General features: G+C 33.6%; 1 protein-coding gene across 1 annotated transcript; it reads left to right on the top strand.

The window, feature by feature from the left end:
• The first annotated feature begins 16,167 nt into the window (after positions 1 to 16,167).
• On the top strand, positions 16,168 to 16,998 carry LOC149949860 (uncharacterized). Its single transcript, XM_090169533.1, has 5 exons — positions 16,168 to 16,279; positions 16,333 to 16,542; positions 16,594 to 16,704; positions 16,786 to 16,941; positions 16,988 to 16,998. Exons 1-5 carry the CDS (start codon positions 16,168 to 16,170, stop codon positions 16,996 to 16,998), a joined length of 600 nt encoding a protein of 199 aa, XP_090025659.1.
• Positions 16,999 to 17,333: the final 335 nt, after the last annotated feature.

Genomic DNA, 17,333 nt, shown 5'->3' with positions numbered 1-17,333 from the left:
ACTTACTTTTACCGTTAATCTGTGCATGATTTTTTTATGAAAAGGGGTAGTAAAGGGCATCTGAAGAATTCAGGGGAAAGCACCTTTAACCAGTGGGGAAAGAACTTGCAAACTTAACACAGTAGGAGTAGTTTAGATTTTTCAGCCAGTGCCACAAGCTGGGATCAAACCCGGCTCCTCTTGCTGCGAGGCGAAAGTGCAAACCACTCCGCCACCCCGCCCTCCAGAAACCACTTTTAATCGTTTGTTGGTCATATGTTTTAAAAACACTGATAACAAAGTTATTTTTTCTTTATTTTGTGTAAATTCTGAAGATTTTACACAAAATAACTATTTCCGTCGTAGGTTCCTATAATTCATATTTGATTTCATGAAACAATTAATTTTAATTGTTTAACAACTCTATAAATATAAAATTATTATTGTAATTGAACTTTCTTATATAATCATATATTTGACCGGAGTATAAACGCGAACAAGTAAAGAGACCAAGAAGTAGGGGAGAAAACTAAGCTTTATTGGGGGAAAATATGCTTTACTTCGGCCGATAGGCCTTCAGGGCGCATAATAAGACCTGGAACGTGCATTAGTTTAAACGTAAAAGTTACGATTTAAAAGTCATAAGCTCCTTGAGCTTAACCTCCTTTCTTTCAGGAAAAACCTTTATATTTAGGTATTTTAATTTTTTTCTGCATGTATCCAGATTTAACTTATGACGTAAGACATCGAAGACCATGAAACTACAGGAATGGAATCACAACAAAATCAAACTGCGTTCAAAGTTCTAATAAACGAGGTAAGATTTATAATTTATGTCGAGGTTTCTATTGGTCAGTAAAAATTATTGTAATTAAATGGATTGAATTTATGTTTTCATTATAATTGATTGTTTAAATAAGCCAAGAATTATTAAAGAAATATAAGTTTGGCTTCACACTTCTAAAACCTCTTCGGTTAAAGTATGAACTTAGCATGGAAGGTATACCTTTCGCCAATACTTACTTGTTATTAGTGCGGGAAACTATAGCACTTTTTGTTGAATTTTAACTCCCTTTAATCCGTTTAGGGACAGGAATAGGTCACTCGGTCTATTTACTATTTATGATTACCACTAAGTCCTCGCCTTCGAGAAGTTTGAGGTTTGGTCCTGCAGACTGAACTATATCGTGTAGATCTTCGATTTCCATTTTCTGGTAGAGATAAGCGGTAGTAGTAATTGTAGGGAGCTGTAGGCTAGCGTGGCATTCAGGGCTTTCCAAAACCCTATTTCGCATTGTAACCCAGCCACCTGTTCAAAGGCATTAAAAGCTGCTCGAAGACTGGAGCTTAAGGTGGTGACTTGGGTATTATAGCCTAGCTGATTATTTTTATTATTATTATTAAATTAGAGGAAAAGAATATTTTAAACCTGAACCTACGTATTGAATGTGGGATTCAAATTCATTTCGTAGTGTTATTTCTAACGGGGAAATACAACTTGAACTATACGAATTCTGAAAACACCAGTGGATTCAATCATTCTAACACTAAAATTGGATTGCTGTTAGATTAATTTAAGTAAAGAAGCTTGCTAGATTTCGGAAAAAACTCAATTGGGAAATCCAAAGGGGGAACAGGTATAAAAGTCAATGCATTCGTTGTATCTGCCAACATTTAAAACACTTTGTGGGCTCTATAGAAGTATATTCCTCAATATTATATTTTTTTGTTAATGTCTTCAACCACAGTAGAGTAATACAGATTTCATTGTTACATCAATTAATTAACGACTAAGTTAACTGAGTTACTTGTAAAATGACCACGATTCGAATTTCAAGATTATAATTAATACTAATAGAAAAGGTAAAAATTCAATTAAAAATTCTGGTAGAAGGTCGAGTAGGTTTGATATTTAAGTTTTCAAACTCATTTCGGGACTTGCGATTTTCTATAAATTTCACACGAATAATTTTTTTTTAATTCGAAATAAACTTTCTTCATTAACGTTTCATTTACAGTATTATTGGTACGCTGAGAAAAACTATCCAGAATGGGTGACATACACTTGCATTTTAATGGAAAAATGCAACAAAACATAAGAACATTTTGAAATGCATCTAGCTTATATATATTATTTAAATTTCTGTAATTTTACTTATTCTTTGGATCTTTTATGCCTATCGACCGAACTACCGCGTTTGTTTAAGAGCCTTCAGATATATTTTTATAACATCTTAACACACTACCTTATATAAATAAGGAGTTGTGTTAAGATAAAAAAAAACTTCTAAACCATAATAATAGTGAATAAACAGTTAGTTAAATTATGTCAAACTTGTACTTTAAGTTTTCAATTTGAAAAATAATAGATGTGATTCTTTGAAATGAAATGCTAAAATAACAATTTTAAAAATATCCCAACAGTCATATTTATCGAAAGTTTAAATTTTAGCCAGTGATTCCAACGGAGAACTGGCTTAACCCTCATAAGTTAAACGGACAAACATGATTCTAATATGCATCCAGGGTGCCCTACATGTAAGCAGTCCATTGCAAAATAAGGTGAAATAATTCACAAATTATTGCATGGTGGTCGCTATACAGCATACATCTCTGACGTTTGGGCTTCCGTTGAAATCCAACGATAGGATAGTTATAGCGGAAGTCAAATTTCAGATTTCCGAGATAGTTAGAGCTCGTACCAAGTATATACTGATGAGCCCCAAAAGGGATAAATTGATTTTTGTTGGAATCTTTGGCTGCAATTTTGACTTAAAATGTATTGATTATTAATAAAATTTGCATTTCCTTACTTCAGAAATAATTTGTAGTATTTAAACTATTTATTTTATCATTTTCACTTCCTCAAAATAATTTCACGCCTTACCCAGTCATTTTAAAAAAGGTGAAAATTTCACAACAATTTGGTTTAATTATTTGTTTGTTTCATGCAGAAAAGACCTTTCAGAAAAACTTACATTTATTTATTCTAAGTAGGTCTAAAGGGTCTTGTTAAAAACTTAATCATTTTTGACTTAAGGCTTTTGCTGTATTACAGGTGCCTCGAAATAACAGATGAATTCCTTCCATTTGACCTAAAGTTTGTTAACTATTAATTAATGCTCTAAAGTTTGTTAGCATTGTAACCCGGCCACTTGTGTAAAGGCATTAAACGTTTATCGATGACTTGGTGCCTAGGGTATTAGTCTAGCTGATTATTACAATTAAAATACCGAATGCATGGTGCTGATTTTGTTTTACATTGTTATCTCTACCATTTGCATGTGGAATAAAAACTAATGGAAATTTTGATTTCAATTCAAAATATTACTCAATTATCAAAAAACTAGTTTAAAGGCAAGGGGTAGTCTAATGCTTTTTCCACCAGAGTGCGCAAGGAGGACAGTTTTCCATGAAACGAGTTTAAAAGGATGAGTTTAGATAAAATTAGTCATGCTTAACCACATTTTAAAAAACATGAGCCAGACCAACTTTCAATTTCCATCTCGAGTGGCTCAATTCCAATATTATTTTCATAAACAGGGGTACTTGAGATTTAGGAAAATAGGTGGTGTGGGATTCTATCGTCCAGCTAGCCAAGATGGCGGCTGTTTCAAAATGGTGGCCATAGAGATTCTGAAAGTGGTCATATCTCTGTTTCTTTTGGTCGAACTTCGATGTGCAATACATCAAACGAAAGCCACCATCTTGGATAGCTGGACGATAGAGCCCCACACCACCTATTTTCCTATATCACAAGTATCCCTGTTTATGAAAATAACATTGGAATTTAGCCACCCGACGTAGTAATGAAAAGTCCCATTTTGGATATGTGGCTCATGGACTAATATTAGAATTGGTTTTAGATCAACGCCTTATTAGGATGCGATACAATTTCTTTTCCAATTTTGTGTCATTGGAAGGTTGACCTTTGCTACAGACTGATTTTACTTGCCGAGAATCGATATAATACCTCGTGAGTTTGTCGAACGAATATTGGAAACGATATAAATTTTTCTTTGTAGATCATTAGCTACACAAACCGGGTTTCGAAAATGTATGAATAAATATTTTCTAAAAGTTGATTCTAAGAAAAAGGCAAACTTGACATATGGTCAGTAGGAAACCTAAAATTGGTCGCAGCCTTTCAAAACAATAGACAGTAAAAATACAACAAATAAAAGTTAGTGGTCTCATAATTCATTAACGTTGTAAGGCTGAGTATAAACATCGTGTCCTTAGACCATCACTAAATAATGTATTTATTTAAAACTGTCTTCAACATAAAGTAAGCTAAACAGAGCTTAACTAACGTCTATAACATTTTTAGAAATCGGTGAACTATTTGAAGATGTCTTTGTCCTTCTGCATCCGGAATTTGAGCTGATGGCATGACGGCAGTTTCCCTAGATGCGCTTTCACAAGGGTCTTACGCAAAGAACTGGTTTATGACACCATAAGATCCTTGTTAGGGAATAAAATTCTAACAAATATTTTCAGTCAGGACCCCTGTACTTTTTGGCTCGAGACCTTAAATTTAAAAGAAAATAACTTCAAGAGCTGCAATTAGTTTGGGTTTGACGAGTAAATATGACTTGAATTGGACTAAAAAACTATAATTTTTAACAGGGAAACGGTCAAAAATTCGCCTTACATTGAAATTTTAAAAATTACGCGAATATAAGCCATCTAAACGCAATCAAGTTTATAGCCCGGATAGGGGTTGCTATAAACTTTCAAATTAAGCACAGATTTTATTCACCGAAATTCTAGGGAATGACATTCACTGCTGCAGACATCCTTTGATAAGAATATTTTTGTACACTACCACTTATTCTAGTTCTCTAGCAGTTTATATACCGAAAGAAAATAAAGACGTGGCTGCAGGGAATCGAGTCGTTTATCGAATACCACTTTTATCATCTAGTATTCGAGTACTTGTTTTAGAGGAAATTTTATCTGATTCGAGTCGAGTAATTAAGAAAGAACCTCGAGTAATCATTTAACCGTGTCGGGTGATCCAGTACTTGATTAGGAGCTGGATACATTAAAGTGTGTAGGAAATTAAATTTAAAATGAGGTTAAACTAACTATTCATATAGAAAAATATTTTTGTATTTAAAAAAACCATAGTTTCTACAACTTAAGTAACAAAGGGACTAATGAGATTTAAAATACTACTTTACTAGGCTACAAGGCCTAATTATATTAATTAATATTAAAATAATTAATTTTTCAACTTTTAATGTTCCGTCTATCCGTATATTTCTAAGGATTCCTGAAGTTACCTGTATATAGTAATAAAAATAATACTTATTATAATAATCAGCGAGGCTACTACCCTTGGTACCACCTTAGGCCTTTGTCACCAAGAGGACTTTAATAGCCATTAAATCAGGTGGCAGGTTTATCTACACCACGTAGATAAAATAGTTTTTCCATATTGGTGGCCTTTACCTAAAGCTAAGAAGTCATATTATTCAATAATAGGTCGTTGAATAAGAAACAAAATGAACATATGTGATAGTCTCTTGCATAGCGTACATAACTGGAGGATTCGGAACAGGAAAGTCGCCACTGGCTTTTCTCTTTGTGGCATTATATACGAGACTACAAAAAAATTTAAACTCTACTTTTAATACCACAAAATACAATTCTGATATTCAAATATTTAAAAAATAGTTTAAGTTACTAACAGCATCTAAATTTTTTTAGTATTTTTCTATGTATTTGCATATCTGAAATATATTTTACCCGATATAAAGTAGAGTTTAGATGTTTTAATAGTATCTTTCTACCTATATTTGCGTATCGGAAAAGTATTTTAACGTATTGAACGCCGAGTTAAGGTATTTCTGTAGTATTGATTTATCAAGCATTGGATTGTACATTGACGGTAGCATCGTCCCCCATAAGGCGTTATCTCTAAACTTTGAGGAAAATCAGTATATTCAAGCGTATTGCAATCTTTTCATTCAAACTAATCAGTGGAACGTAGATGAAGGGAATCAGATAAGTCGGGAAGATAACCCTAACGGAAATTGGTTATTCGCGTACAATTTAACCTCAGATCTTAATAACAACGCTAATCACTTGCATCGTGTAAAAAACAGTAACCTGAGATTATAATTAAAATTTGCAAAACCGTTACCGGAGACGATTTCCATTCTAATTTACGCTGAGTTTCAAAAATTGATTGAAATTGATAAAAATCGAACCGTTATTTTCGATTACAGTAATCAATGGATTCGCTACAGATAACTTAAATTCTTGAAAAAGATTTAAGTACTAAAAGTATATTCCGAGGCGTGTTCGCGGCTGATAAACTACCTAAATATGTAAAAATATCCCCTTCTCTATTTATTGTAAATACCGATACGAGTGCTGGACCTGGAGAACACGGGGTTCTAATAAATTTTTCTAAACATAAAAATTGTGAATTCGTGGATTCCTTTGGAAACCCGCTAGATTATTTTAAATTTAATGACTTTATTGAACGAAACAGTAAAACTGTCACTTTTAATTCTAATTAATTACAGAGTAATTCTAGTAATACGTGTGGAGCATTTTGTATCTATTTTGCTATAAACAGGTGTAAAGGAATAGAAATGTATAACATTGTGTCTGGGTTTGAGAAAGATAAAAATGTGAACGATAAAATGATTAAAGAGTTTATGTACAAAATGTATTCAATAAAATAATTTTTTTACAATTTACAGCAATAACAGTTTTTATACATACGTAAATACAAGCATTCATTATCATTTTTCAATATCTTTATCACCGTGAGCTAAGGTACGAACCCTGCGGGGTAGAATATATCTCTTATCATCATTTGGCGATAAACAACGTTTTCTAGTACTCCATTTAATGTCATTAAGTGTCTATTTTAATCAATAAGATCATTCAACACGTTAAAATATATTTCCGAAATGCCAATATAGGTAGTAAAATACTGCAAAATCTCTATACTCTACCTTCAATATGTTAAATTACATTACAATATGTAAATATCGAGGGGCTTACCACTCTTAGAAAATCTGTACACCGGATCACGCTTAGATTAGCACTGCCAAAGGCAGGGACTTCAAAGATTACGCGTAGTCCCATTAGTACAGTCAAAGGTACGGCTCTGTACACCGATTACGTGGGGTGATCAGCCCCTCGGTAAATATAGGAGGAAAATACTACAAAAACCTCTTTTCTCGGCATCCAATATGTTAAAAGCGATTTCTGAAATGCAAATATAGGTAGTAAATAGTAAAAACCTCCTACTCTACGTTCAATACGTTAAAATAATGGCATGCCTCCGATCGTAGCGTCCATTTCTTCCTATTTAATTAAATATAAGTATTTTATTTAGAATTGCTTCATTTAATTATGCATTTATACTTTAAACAATACCTGAATTTGAAATTATATTAGAATAAAGAGTAAAACATATGTTCAGAGTCGGCTTGATTAATAAAGAGAATAACACAGACGTATTCAATAAAGTGAAATATAATTTTATTACGCTGTTTACAAAATACTTTTAAAACAATATTTATTAATTTCTAAAAGTGCAGATTTCGGGGTACTAATGCTCGTTCCACCTAAAGAGAGTTATGTTTAAATTAAGACACACTGAACTAGGTTGTACCTAGGTATCCATATCTCACCCATATATATTTTCTTGCAAAGAATGCATTTTCCGACGTATTTCTTCTAGGTTAACTTTATATTCGCATATTAATAGAACGGATCTATCCCTGAGTTCGGAATGAACTATAGTCCCATCAGGATGGTTAGTTAACGCTATACATATCAACCCATGCACATCAGGTAAGGGGAATTCAGTCCAGTGCTCTTCGTTTTGCCGTTCTGACTCCTCAATTGTTAAAGAATAACCTAGGGCGTACACTGGTATAGAAGCGGACGTCATTTTAGGATAATTACAGTTTATGGTTCCGAAAGAAAGAAATATTGAATTTACTCTACCCCGCATATCATTTTATTATAATTTAAGAACTCCTATCTATTCATACTTCAGAAATTTTTAAATAACTCTTTATTACTCTTATGGAAAATACAGAAACTTGTTTTCAATTTAGACCGCTTGACCCGAAACCTTTAGTACCTCTGGTCGTTTCCCCTAATCACTGTATTAAATAAAACGACCTGCCGACTCAGCCGACGCCCGTGTTGGTTTAAAAGCGTTTTCCGAAAGTTTAATGAATTGAAGGGTATTTCTAAAGTCCAATTTTCTGGTATTAGTAAGTATTTCATACAAACTAACTTCTAAGTTTGAAGAAAATATATGAATTTAGTTCGTAAATAAAATCCTTTTATAGTACTTTGAAAGGACTCTTTATACGTTTTGAACTTGAATAAAATTAAAAACAATAATCTAAGATACCTTTAAAGTTAAATTCCTTTAGAGTTTATCAGTAAAACCACTTACTTTAAGTATTTTTCAATCCATTCGGTCTATTAGTAGATTTAAAAAAAAATCGAAAATTTTGTATATAAATCTAGGATCTAACTGAAGAAAATTAATTTTCATCTCAAACCAATTCCAAGCCGACTTGAAATGGAGGAAAATAAGAATATTGAGAAAACGTCTTTACGTTTTACTTTTTTTCCGGAATATATAAGTTGCGTTTTAAATTGGAAAGACAACCATATAGGAAACGAGGAAAAAAGTTCGCTAGATTTAAATTGACCATACTTCAAAAGCGAAGCAAACGCCCGGAAGATGTTGTGGACGGCATCTAATTTCATAGAGGTAAATATCAAAATTTTCAATTATAAATTCCGAATCCTATAATATTATTATCATTTAGGTGGCACCGTATACTAAAAAATGAAAATAAACAAATAGTATAAAATAAAATATTTTTGTTTTTGTTTTATTAAATACATTTTTTATCATAGCGCTTTTATGTACGAAATTATTTTGTAAGGTATATCTATTTTTTCTTTTTATAATTTATATAGTACACTTATGAAATATACTCAATACAAATTTAATAGATGATAAGTTCACTGATATTTAAAGGAATTATTTGATATCTTTATGTCCATGAGCTAGGTTGCGGATTCCACATTAATACAACTTTTCTATCTATATTTTCATATTGGAATTTAATTAATTCTTCGTATGCATCTTTTATTCTACTTTTAATACGTTAAAGACTTAACTTGATAAAGTAGGTAAAATATGATTACATCTAAATATCAACTATTTATTTTTAACAAATTACATTGAAATAATTATATTTGTCTATATTAACATTTGATTCGTCTTACAAACAATTTTACTTACGATAAGTTCGCAGAAATTATTTTCCAGAAATGATTTACCAGAATGCATCATATTGATTTCTGAATAGTTTAAGTTACTAACAGAATCAAAATTTTTGTAGTATTTTTCTATGTATTTGCATATCTGAAATATATTTTACCCGATTTAAAGTAGAGTTAAGATGTTTTAATAGTATCTTTCTACCTATATTTGCGTATCGGAAAAGTATTTTAACGTATTGAACGCCGAGTTAAGGTATTTCTGTAGTATTTACGCATCTAAAAAGTGTAAACAACTCTTTGATACCACTCCATCACTAAACAGTCATGTTATAATTGGGACTCGTGCGATATTTCACACCCGTAACACTTGTTTCGAATAAATGTTCGTAGTTGATTTTCGATATTATCACTAATAAGATTGTGAACTCGTTTAACATCATTAAAATATACTAATAGTGCATCATAAATTTCGGTATATTTCCTTCACGACGAATACGTGATCGCAAAGCCCTCTCTGGTGGGGAAAAGCGTTTCGTAAAAAGGTTCAGTCCCGTGACACATTTTTCGTATATTGAGAATTTTACGTTTTTAAAAATACACAGATCTATTTGTCTGGTCGTTGATCCATCGAAAAACGACGTAGAGCATTGGAAGGACTCGGCTTGAAAGAACGATGAAATATCTCCCCGTTTCAACCATAATTGATGTAATCCTTCTTCTATTAGCTAAATCCCCTTTTTCCCATCTATTGTTCCAAAAAAGATTTCACAATCCGGTGTAACTGCGATACCTCTAACTTGGGATATGGGAAACACTTTCAGTCCATTCCTTAATAATATAGCAGGTTTATAATTCAAATCAAATAAATATACCTATATGTTAAGAGACAAATAATTTTATTATGAATAGATTTTATACTTACATTTCTTAAGGTTTTCTAGGGATTGCTTCTATTTCAGTGAAAAACTCTCGGAATGTGGTTTAAACATTGAACGAGTTCCCTCTTTTTATACCCGCAAAGTACTTAACGATTCTATCTTATTGAATAAAATAGACACTTAATGATATTAAATGGAGTTTAAAATTAATTTCAATCTACGTTTCTTTAACAGCAAATATTCCATGACGTCAAAACACTCAAATCCATGTTTTAAATTCAAATTAACTTCGCCCCAGGTAATCCGCGCGCGCGCGCTATCTCTCACCCAGGTTATCAAGTATCATAACATAATTTCAACTTATTCCGTACGATAAAACGCGAGATAAACAAGCCGTACGTTCAAGTACCATAAAAGTGTACTCTTCGAGATAAGCGGAGATAAAGATAACATAAAACAAGCTGGTCCTGAACGCAATATGTTAATATACGAAAAAACAAATCGTCGCGAAAAATATTAAAAATACATTGACTTTTCAGTGGTTTTACCCCTATTTCACCCCTTAAATCCCGGATCCCCGATCCCCGATCCCGGGACTGGCTTGTCGACCTTACTTTCCTTCTTCTCTTTTATTCAATGGTAAAAAAATATATTTGGTTTCATACCGACCTCTGATATACATTTTGGGGAAAATAAACTACTGCTAACGTGGAATTGCGCATGATGTCATTATCAATGGCCATTAGGCCACTTTTTCTTATTTATCCCAACACAAGTTGGTACCTGGAAAGTTATTCCAATCATACGTGAACGCAATCAATCGATTTTAAAGTGTCATTAGAGCTAAATGTACCGTTTTTGCAATTTCAGTGGTTTCGCTTATAACCATAGCTTCGTCAAAATGTATAAAAGTGCTATTTTTATTATCTCTAATGTGTAACATTAATATATGATCGTTTTTAATATTAACTTAAAATACAAGATGTTTTATCTTTAAGTATGACTTAAGAAATGTAATATAATCGTTGTAGGATAACATGCGCTGGCTACCTAAAATACGCCAAACCCACCAAGTCCTAAACTCCCTGTGAAAGGTTTTCAAAAGTTTATAAAATCAATAATGCGTTAGCTATATTTCATTTTTTAAATAGTTGCCACGGAATATACAGGGTGATTCCTTTTGTTTCTTACATGTGATGTTTTACAAAAACTATTTAAGGTAGAAAAATAAAAATTTTACTATGGGCTAACAACTTCCATAAAATTACAGCGAGTAGTGCTTAATCTGTCATCGATTACGTAATCACTTTAGTACAGTCTAAGCTACGGGCTTGTTCACTGATTACGGATAGCGGTCAGCCCTTCGAATTTTTTTGGTTAGGTTAATATACCAGGGAACATTGATTGGTGGAATTTCATCGTTTTCTGAAAATAGTTTCACAATTTTAGATACGATTATTTTTTGACCACTAGGTGCTACATCAATTTGGCAATTGAGAATATGTAAACCATCATCTTAAACCTACGAATACCTTTGGAATGATGTTAAAATACCTAATTTACACGGAAAAACACGACTTGGGAAATTGGCAAGCTGGGAAAGCCAAAATAATCTTGTGTGATCTGGGGAAGATATAGCAAAGAAATGCAATCATTCACGGAATCACGTATCATGCAAATCAACGGAACCCTCCAATTAAGGAAAACCTGTAAGAGGTTTAATAAAATCTCTTTCAAGTAGACGCTAGCGTAGACAATCCAATCTTTTAGTTGTATTGTTCTATGAGACCAAATTGTTTTTTTCGATCACTCTCTCTTTAAGGGGGTTGGTTGGAGGGGGCGGCTATCTGGGTTCGAGTCCCGGCACCGCCAATAAAATAATTTATATAATTTGTTTTTCGCAGCTCCATCTACCGTGTCGTTGCTTTCCACGCCAAACAAACAAACAAACAAACACACAACACTTAAGGACAATCCATCCATAGCAATAGTCCCACTTAGATTTATATATATCTCGATGTGGAACTAAAAGGGTACCTTTGCCAAATGGCAACTGGACCAACCTGCTAAAAGTATTACCACGACATTTTGATGAAACTTGGGAGAGGAGGTCCAGTCTTATGGCCTTCAAGATCACCCGACCTAACTCCACATGGCCTTTTAGATTAAAACATTGATTTGGTGGCAAGGATCTAAGCCGCTACCGAGATGGTTCGGAACACACCAGGAGTATTTCAAATAACTCTAATTCCGGCAAATGGAAAATTTTAAGACAATGAAACCTTCAACTTCTTAAAATTAAAAGTTTCCATGACAACTGTAAATCGTGGCATTGAGTTGGGCAATAAAGAACTCAATAATATGGCTTTGCTCCCTCAACATTAAGTTTCATATCAAAATATTTCTATAAAATAAATGGGTTTTAAATAATATATATTTAAAAAAGAGACAATTTCCAAATAACCCTATATCAACCCTATATGGAATCTTTGAATGGGTACTCGTAACCCGTTTTTCTAAGGCTCGAATGAGTATCCGAGTCCTTTGCCAAGGCCTAAAAATTGCTCGAAATGGACTCGAGCCAGAAAAAAAAATCCCAACGAGTTATTTGGCCGACGAGTCCGTTATTCCCATATATAGTCTTTAGTTATCCCCCCTCGTGCGATAAATTTGACAGTTGGATTGATGGAGATCACGGGGGTCACCATTTAATTTATAATTTTAAATCAACACGTACGCGATTCCCTGCTTCGACCCTATCGTCTTTGTGTAAGAGTTAAAAAAAATCATGGACGGTGGTACAATCTTCTAATAATTCTTAAATTTGTTTAGGTAGATTTTGTTAAATATAGAGAAAAAGCCAGGGAAAGTTTGGGGGAAATTTAAATAGGACTTCTTTAAATACCGAAAATAGTAGAAGGAAAGTAAGGTCGACACGCCGATCCCGGGGTCGGGGTCAGGTTCGGGATCGGGGTCTGGGATTTAAGGGGTGAAATGGGGGTAAAATCATCGAAAAGTCAATGTATTTAGGGTATTTCTCGCGACGATTTGTTTTCTCATATATCAACATATTATGTCCAGGCCAACTTGTTCATTTATCTACGCTTATCTCGAAAGATACTTGAACGTATATCTTATCAAGCTTTATCGTACGGAATAAGTTGAAATGATGTAAAAAGTGATAACCTGGGCGGCGCGTGCGCAGATTACCCCGGGGGACGCGGTTAATTTGAATTTAAGAGTGTTTTGACGTCATTGAATATTCGTTGTTAAAGTAGAATGGAAATATTTTGTAACTTTATTTTAATATCATTGTAGTGGATTTGAGTGTTTTGACGTCATGGAATATTTGTTGTTAAAGTAGAATGGAAATATTTTTAAACTTCATTTTAATATCATTGTAGTACTTAAATACGCTTGACACTTGAATCTATATCACGACTATTTCAAACGAATATTTTAAGTATGAGAACGAGTGTTTTGACGTCATGGAATATTTGTTGTTAAAGTAGAATGGAAATATTTTTAAACTTCATTTTAATATCATTGTAGTACTTAAATACGCTTGACACTTGAATCTATATCACGACTATTTCAAACGAATATTTTAAGTATGAGAAACGTATCGTTCTCAAATGATACTTGAATATACTATAAAAGGGGTTGTATAGGGTTGTGGGAGGTCATTCCACGGTTAACAGCGGTAGCTATATTCAAGATGCCTAAAGCCCAACATATTTGCCCTACGTGCGCGAAAAGTTTTTCTACCAAGTCCCACTTAAATCGGCATGTTAGAGAAGTACACGGTGATAGACATAAGTTTATCTGTGAAGTATGTGGTAAGAATGTGGCTAGATTGGAACATTTCAAGAGCCATCAACGAACTCATGACTTGAACGCACCCGGCCCTTCCGAACCCATGGACCTGTCTCGCACACAATCACCAATGCAACGTTCGCCATCACCAACCCGTCCACCATCACCTAGTCTGCTTCAAGACATTCAACTGGAATCTATCCAACCATCTGCATCAGCTTTACCCAACAGCCCAACACCATCACCTGTTCCCACCTCACCAATACTTGATGAAACACCACCAGCATCTCCAAGTATGGTCCAGGCCTTGAATGATACGTTAGCATCTATTCGTTATAATGCCGAAGACTATGATATTGATGCGGGGATGTTTATTGAACGTTACCGAGCCGCTTTCAGTAAATTTCTAATGGAAAGACTCGCCAGTAAACGTGGAATTAAATGGTTCCTACTCGTAAGATCTGTTTATATGAGACCATTAGGAGGTGCGGAACAAAGAGCGGAAGTACGACCCTATTTCCGGAGCAATATGCAAACAACATTAACGCTCGACGTCATTGAAAACCAGCTGAATGACTGCATTGAAACAATACAGTCAGCAGCGGAAAACTTTGAAGCGACAGGTATGTACTAAAATTTATAAGTTATATTTTGAACTAAAACATTATATTTTTAACAGGATCGGGTTGGGTAATTGATCGTATTCTGTATGTAGAATTAAATGTAGCATCTTACCAGCCGCTACGGGGGTCATCGTATATGGAACTGCCTAAAAAACTCTCTCAACATCGTGCGATTTTTAATATTAGAAACGAAAATGATGAGAAATGTTTTCTCTGGTCAATTCTAGCTAAACTTCACCCAGTTTCTTGGCTTCATCACTCTAACAGGGTTTCCAAATATACACTTTATGAAAATGAACTTGATACCAGTGATATATCTTTCCCTTTCAAATTAAACGCTACGGAACTTAAAAAATTTGAATTAATGAATAATTTATCAATATCTGTGTTTGGCTTCTCGGGAGATATATTCCCCCTTTACGTAAGCGCTAACAAGTGTGGTAAGGAAAGGGAGGTTGATTTACTATACATCACCGATGAAACTAAGGATATTGACGATGGGAATAGACATTACTGTCTTATACGAGACCTAGGAAAACTGTTACAGCATCTAACAAAAAACAGAAGTACAAGTTATTATTGCAGGTAATTTAGTTTCCAATATATTAGTTTGCAATCTACTAATTATTTTCTGTATTAGAATGTGTCTTCACCTATTCAGCAGTATGTATTTTACGCCGATTTTGAAGCAATCCTACCGAGAGTTCAAGGATGTGATCTAGATCCCGATTTAAATACCAGCAAAGTAAACATGCACATCAGCTGCGCGTATTCGTGGGTGCTTGTTGGACCTAACGGTAAGTTATTTGTCAAAATTCCCTTTTAGATATATTATAAGAGAATACTTATAGGTGTACCTGTTCGAACCGATTGCTATCGAGGTCAAGATGCAACTCGAAGATTTCTGGAGTCTATTCTGGAATTAGAGACAGAGTTGATGGAACTCATTGAAACCAATGTACCAATGATTATAACCCCGGAGGAGGAGGAACAGTTTCAAGCTGCTACGCTTTGCTACATTTGTCAGAAGCAGCTAAATCAGGGAAATATGCCCGCTGTTCGAGATCATTGTCATTTCACTGGCAAATATAGGGGGCCAGCGCATAACCTCTGTAATCTTCAAAAGAAAGTTCCAGAATTTATCCCTGTTTTCCTTCATAACCTTAGCAGGTGATTTTATTAAGTTAATTAACCAGGAAATAAACCTAATAATAATAAATCTTCATAGATACGATTTACATCTTATATGTCAGGAGATTGGTCATTTTAAGGAACAGACACTTGACTGTATTCCTTCCACTAGCGAAAATTATATTTCACTCAAACTAGGTTAAATATATTTAATTATGAATTTAACCTTAACAGTAATTTTATTATTATTTTTAGGGAGATTTAGGTTTTTAGACTCTTATCGATTTCTAAGCGATAGCCTCGATGCTCTAGTATCTAATCTCGTTTTGGAAGGAGCCAGTAAATTCCAGATTGTTAAGAAATATTTTGAAAGTGAGAAAGTTCAACTGCTTTTGCGGAAGGGGGTCTACCCGTACGAGTATATGGACGATGAAAAGAAATTTGACGAGACGATGTTGCCACCTAGAGAAGCGTTTTTCAGTTCATTGAAAAATGAAAATATTTTAGAATTTGATTATTTACACGCCCAAAATGTTTGGACAGCGTTTAATATTCAAACATTAGGTAAAATTACTATAGTATAAATATTTCAAATCTCTTAACCTCGGTTTTCGTAGGGGAATACACCGACCTCTATGTGAAAAGCGATGCGTTACTCTTAGCCGACGTTTTTGAAAATTTTAGAACATTATCTATAACTCATTATAAATTAGATCCCGCTCACGCTTACACCGCACCAGGTTTAGCCTGGCAAGCAGCTTTGAAGATGACCGATGTTCGCCTCGATCTCATACTTGATATAGATCAACACTTATTTATTGAAAAGGGTAACGCTTTTTGATATTTTAAATATTATTGTATTTACATTGAATTTTTAGGAATTCGAGGCGGTGTTTCAATGATCTCAACTCGCTATTCTGAAGCGAATAACAAATATATGCCCGACACATATGATTCGTCTAAAGAGAGCAGTTATATATGCTATTTAGGTAATTTACATTTTTTTTTTAATATTTTTTTTTTTATTTTAATTATTTTAATTTTAATTATATTAATTAACTTAATTGAAGATGCTAATAATTTGTACGGTGCTGTTATGTGTGAACCACTACCGCTAGGCGACTTCCAGTGGGTTCAGGAGGATGATTTGCAAACACTCTGTGAAAATATTCTGAGTATTCCCAATAACGTTGAAAACGGATACATTTTAGAGGTAAATAACAAGTGTTATAATTATTGAATTATATTTTTAAAGAATTGTTTCCTTTGCAGGTGGATCTTGAATATCCTCAAGAGTTGCATGACTTACATAACGATCTCCCAGTAGCGGCGGAATCGAAAGTTATTACACATGATATGCTATCTCCATACTCCAAAGATCTCTTAGGAAAATTAAATATTAAGGAGAATCAGTCTACCAAAACTTCTTCCTAATTTAAATAATAAAGAGAAATACATAGTACATTACCGCAATTTAAAATATTATGTAGAATTAGGTTTGAAAATAACCAAGGTTCATCGAGCTCTAACCTTCACTCAAGGAAAATGGTTAGAAAAATATGTTAAATTCAACACTGAACAGAGGAAATTATCCAAGAGTTCATTTGAAAAGAATTTC

This window comes from Leiobunum rupestre, chromosome 3, assembly GCF_980474605.1.
Source record: "Leiobunum rupestre chromosome 3, qqLeiRupe1.1.hap1, whole genome shotgun sequence".
Lineage (NCBI taxonomy): Eukaryota > Metazoa > Arthropoda > Arachnida > Opiliones > Sclerosomatidae > Leiobunum > Leiobunum rupestre.
Note: the sequence above shows the minus strand (reverse complement) of the source record. Positions and strands in the feature narration are given on the sequence as shown.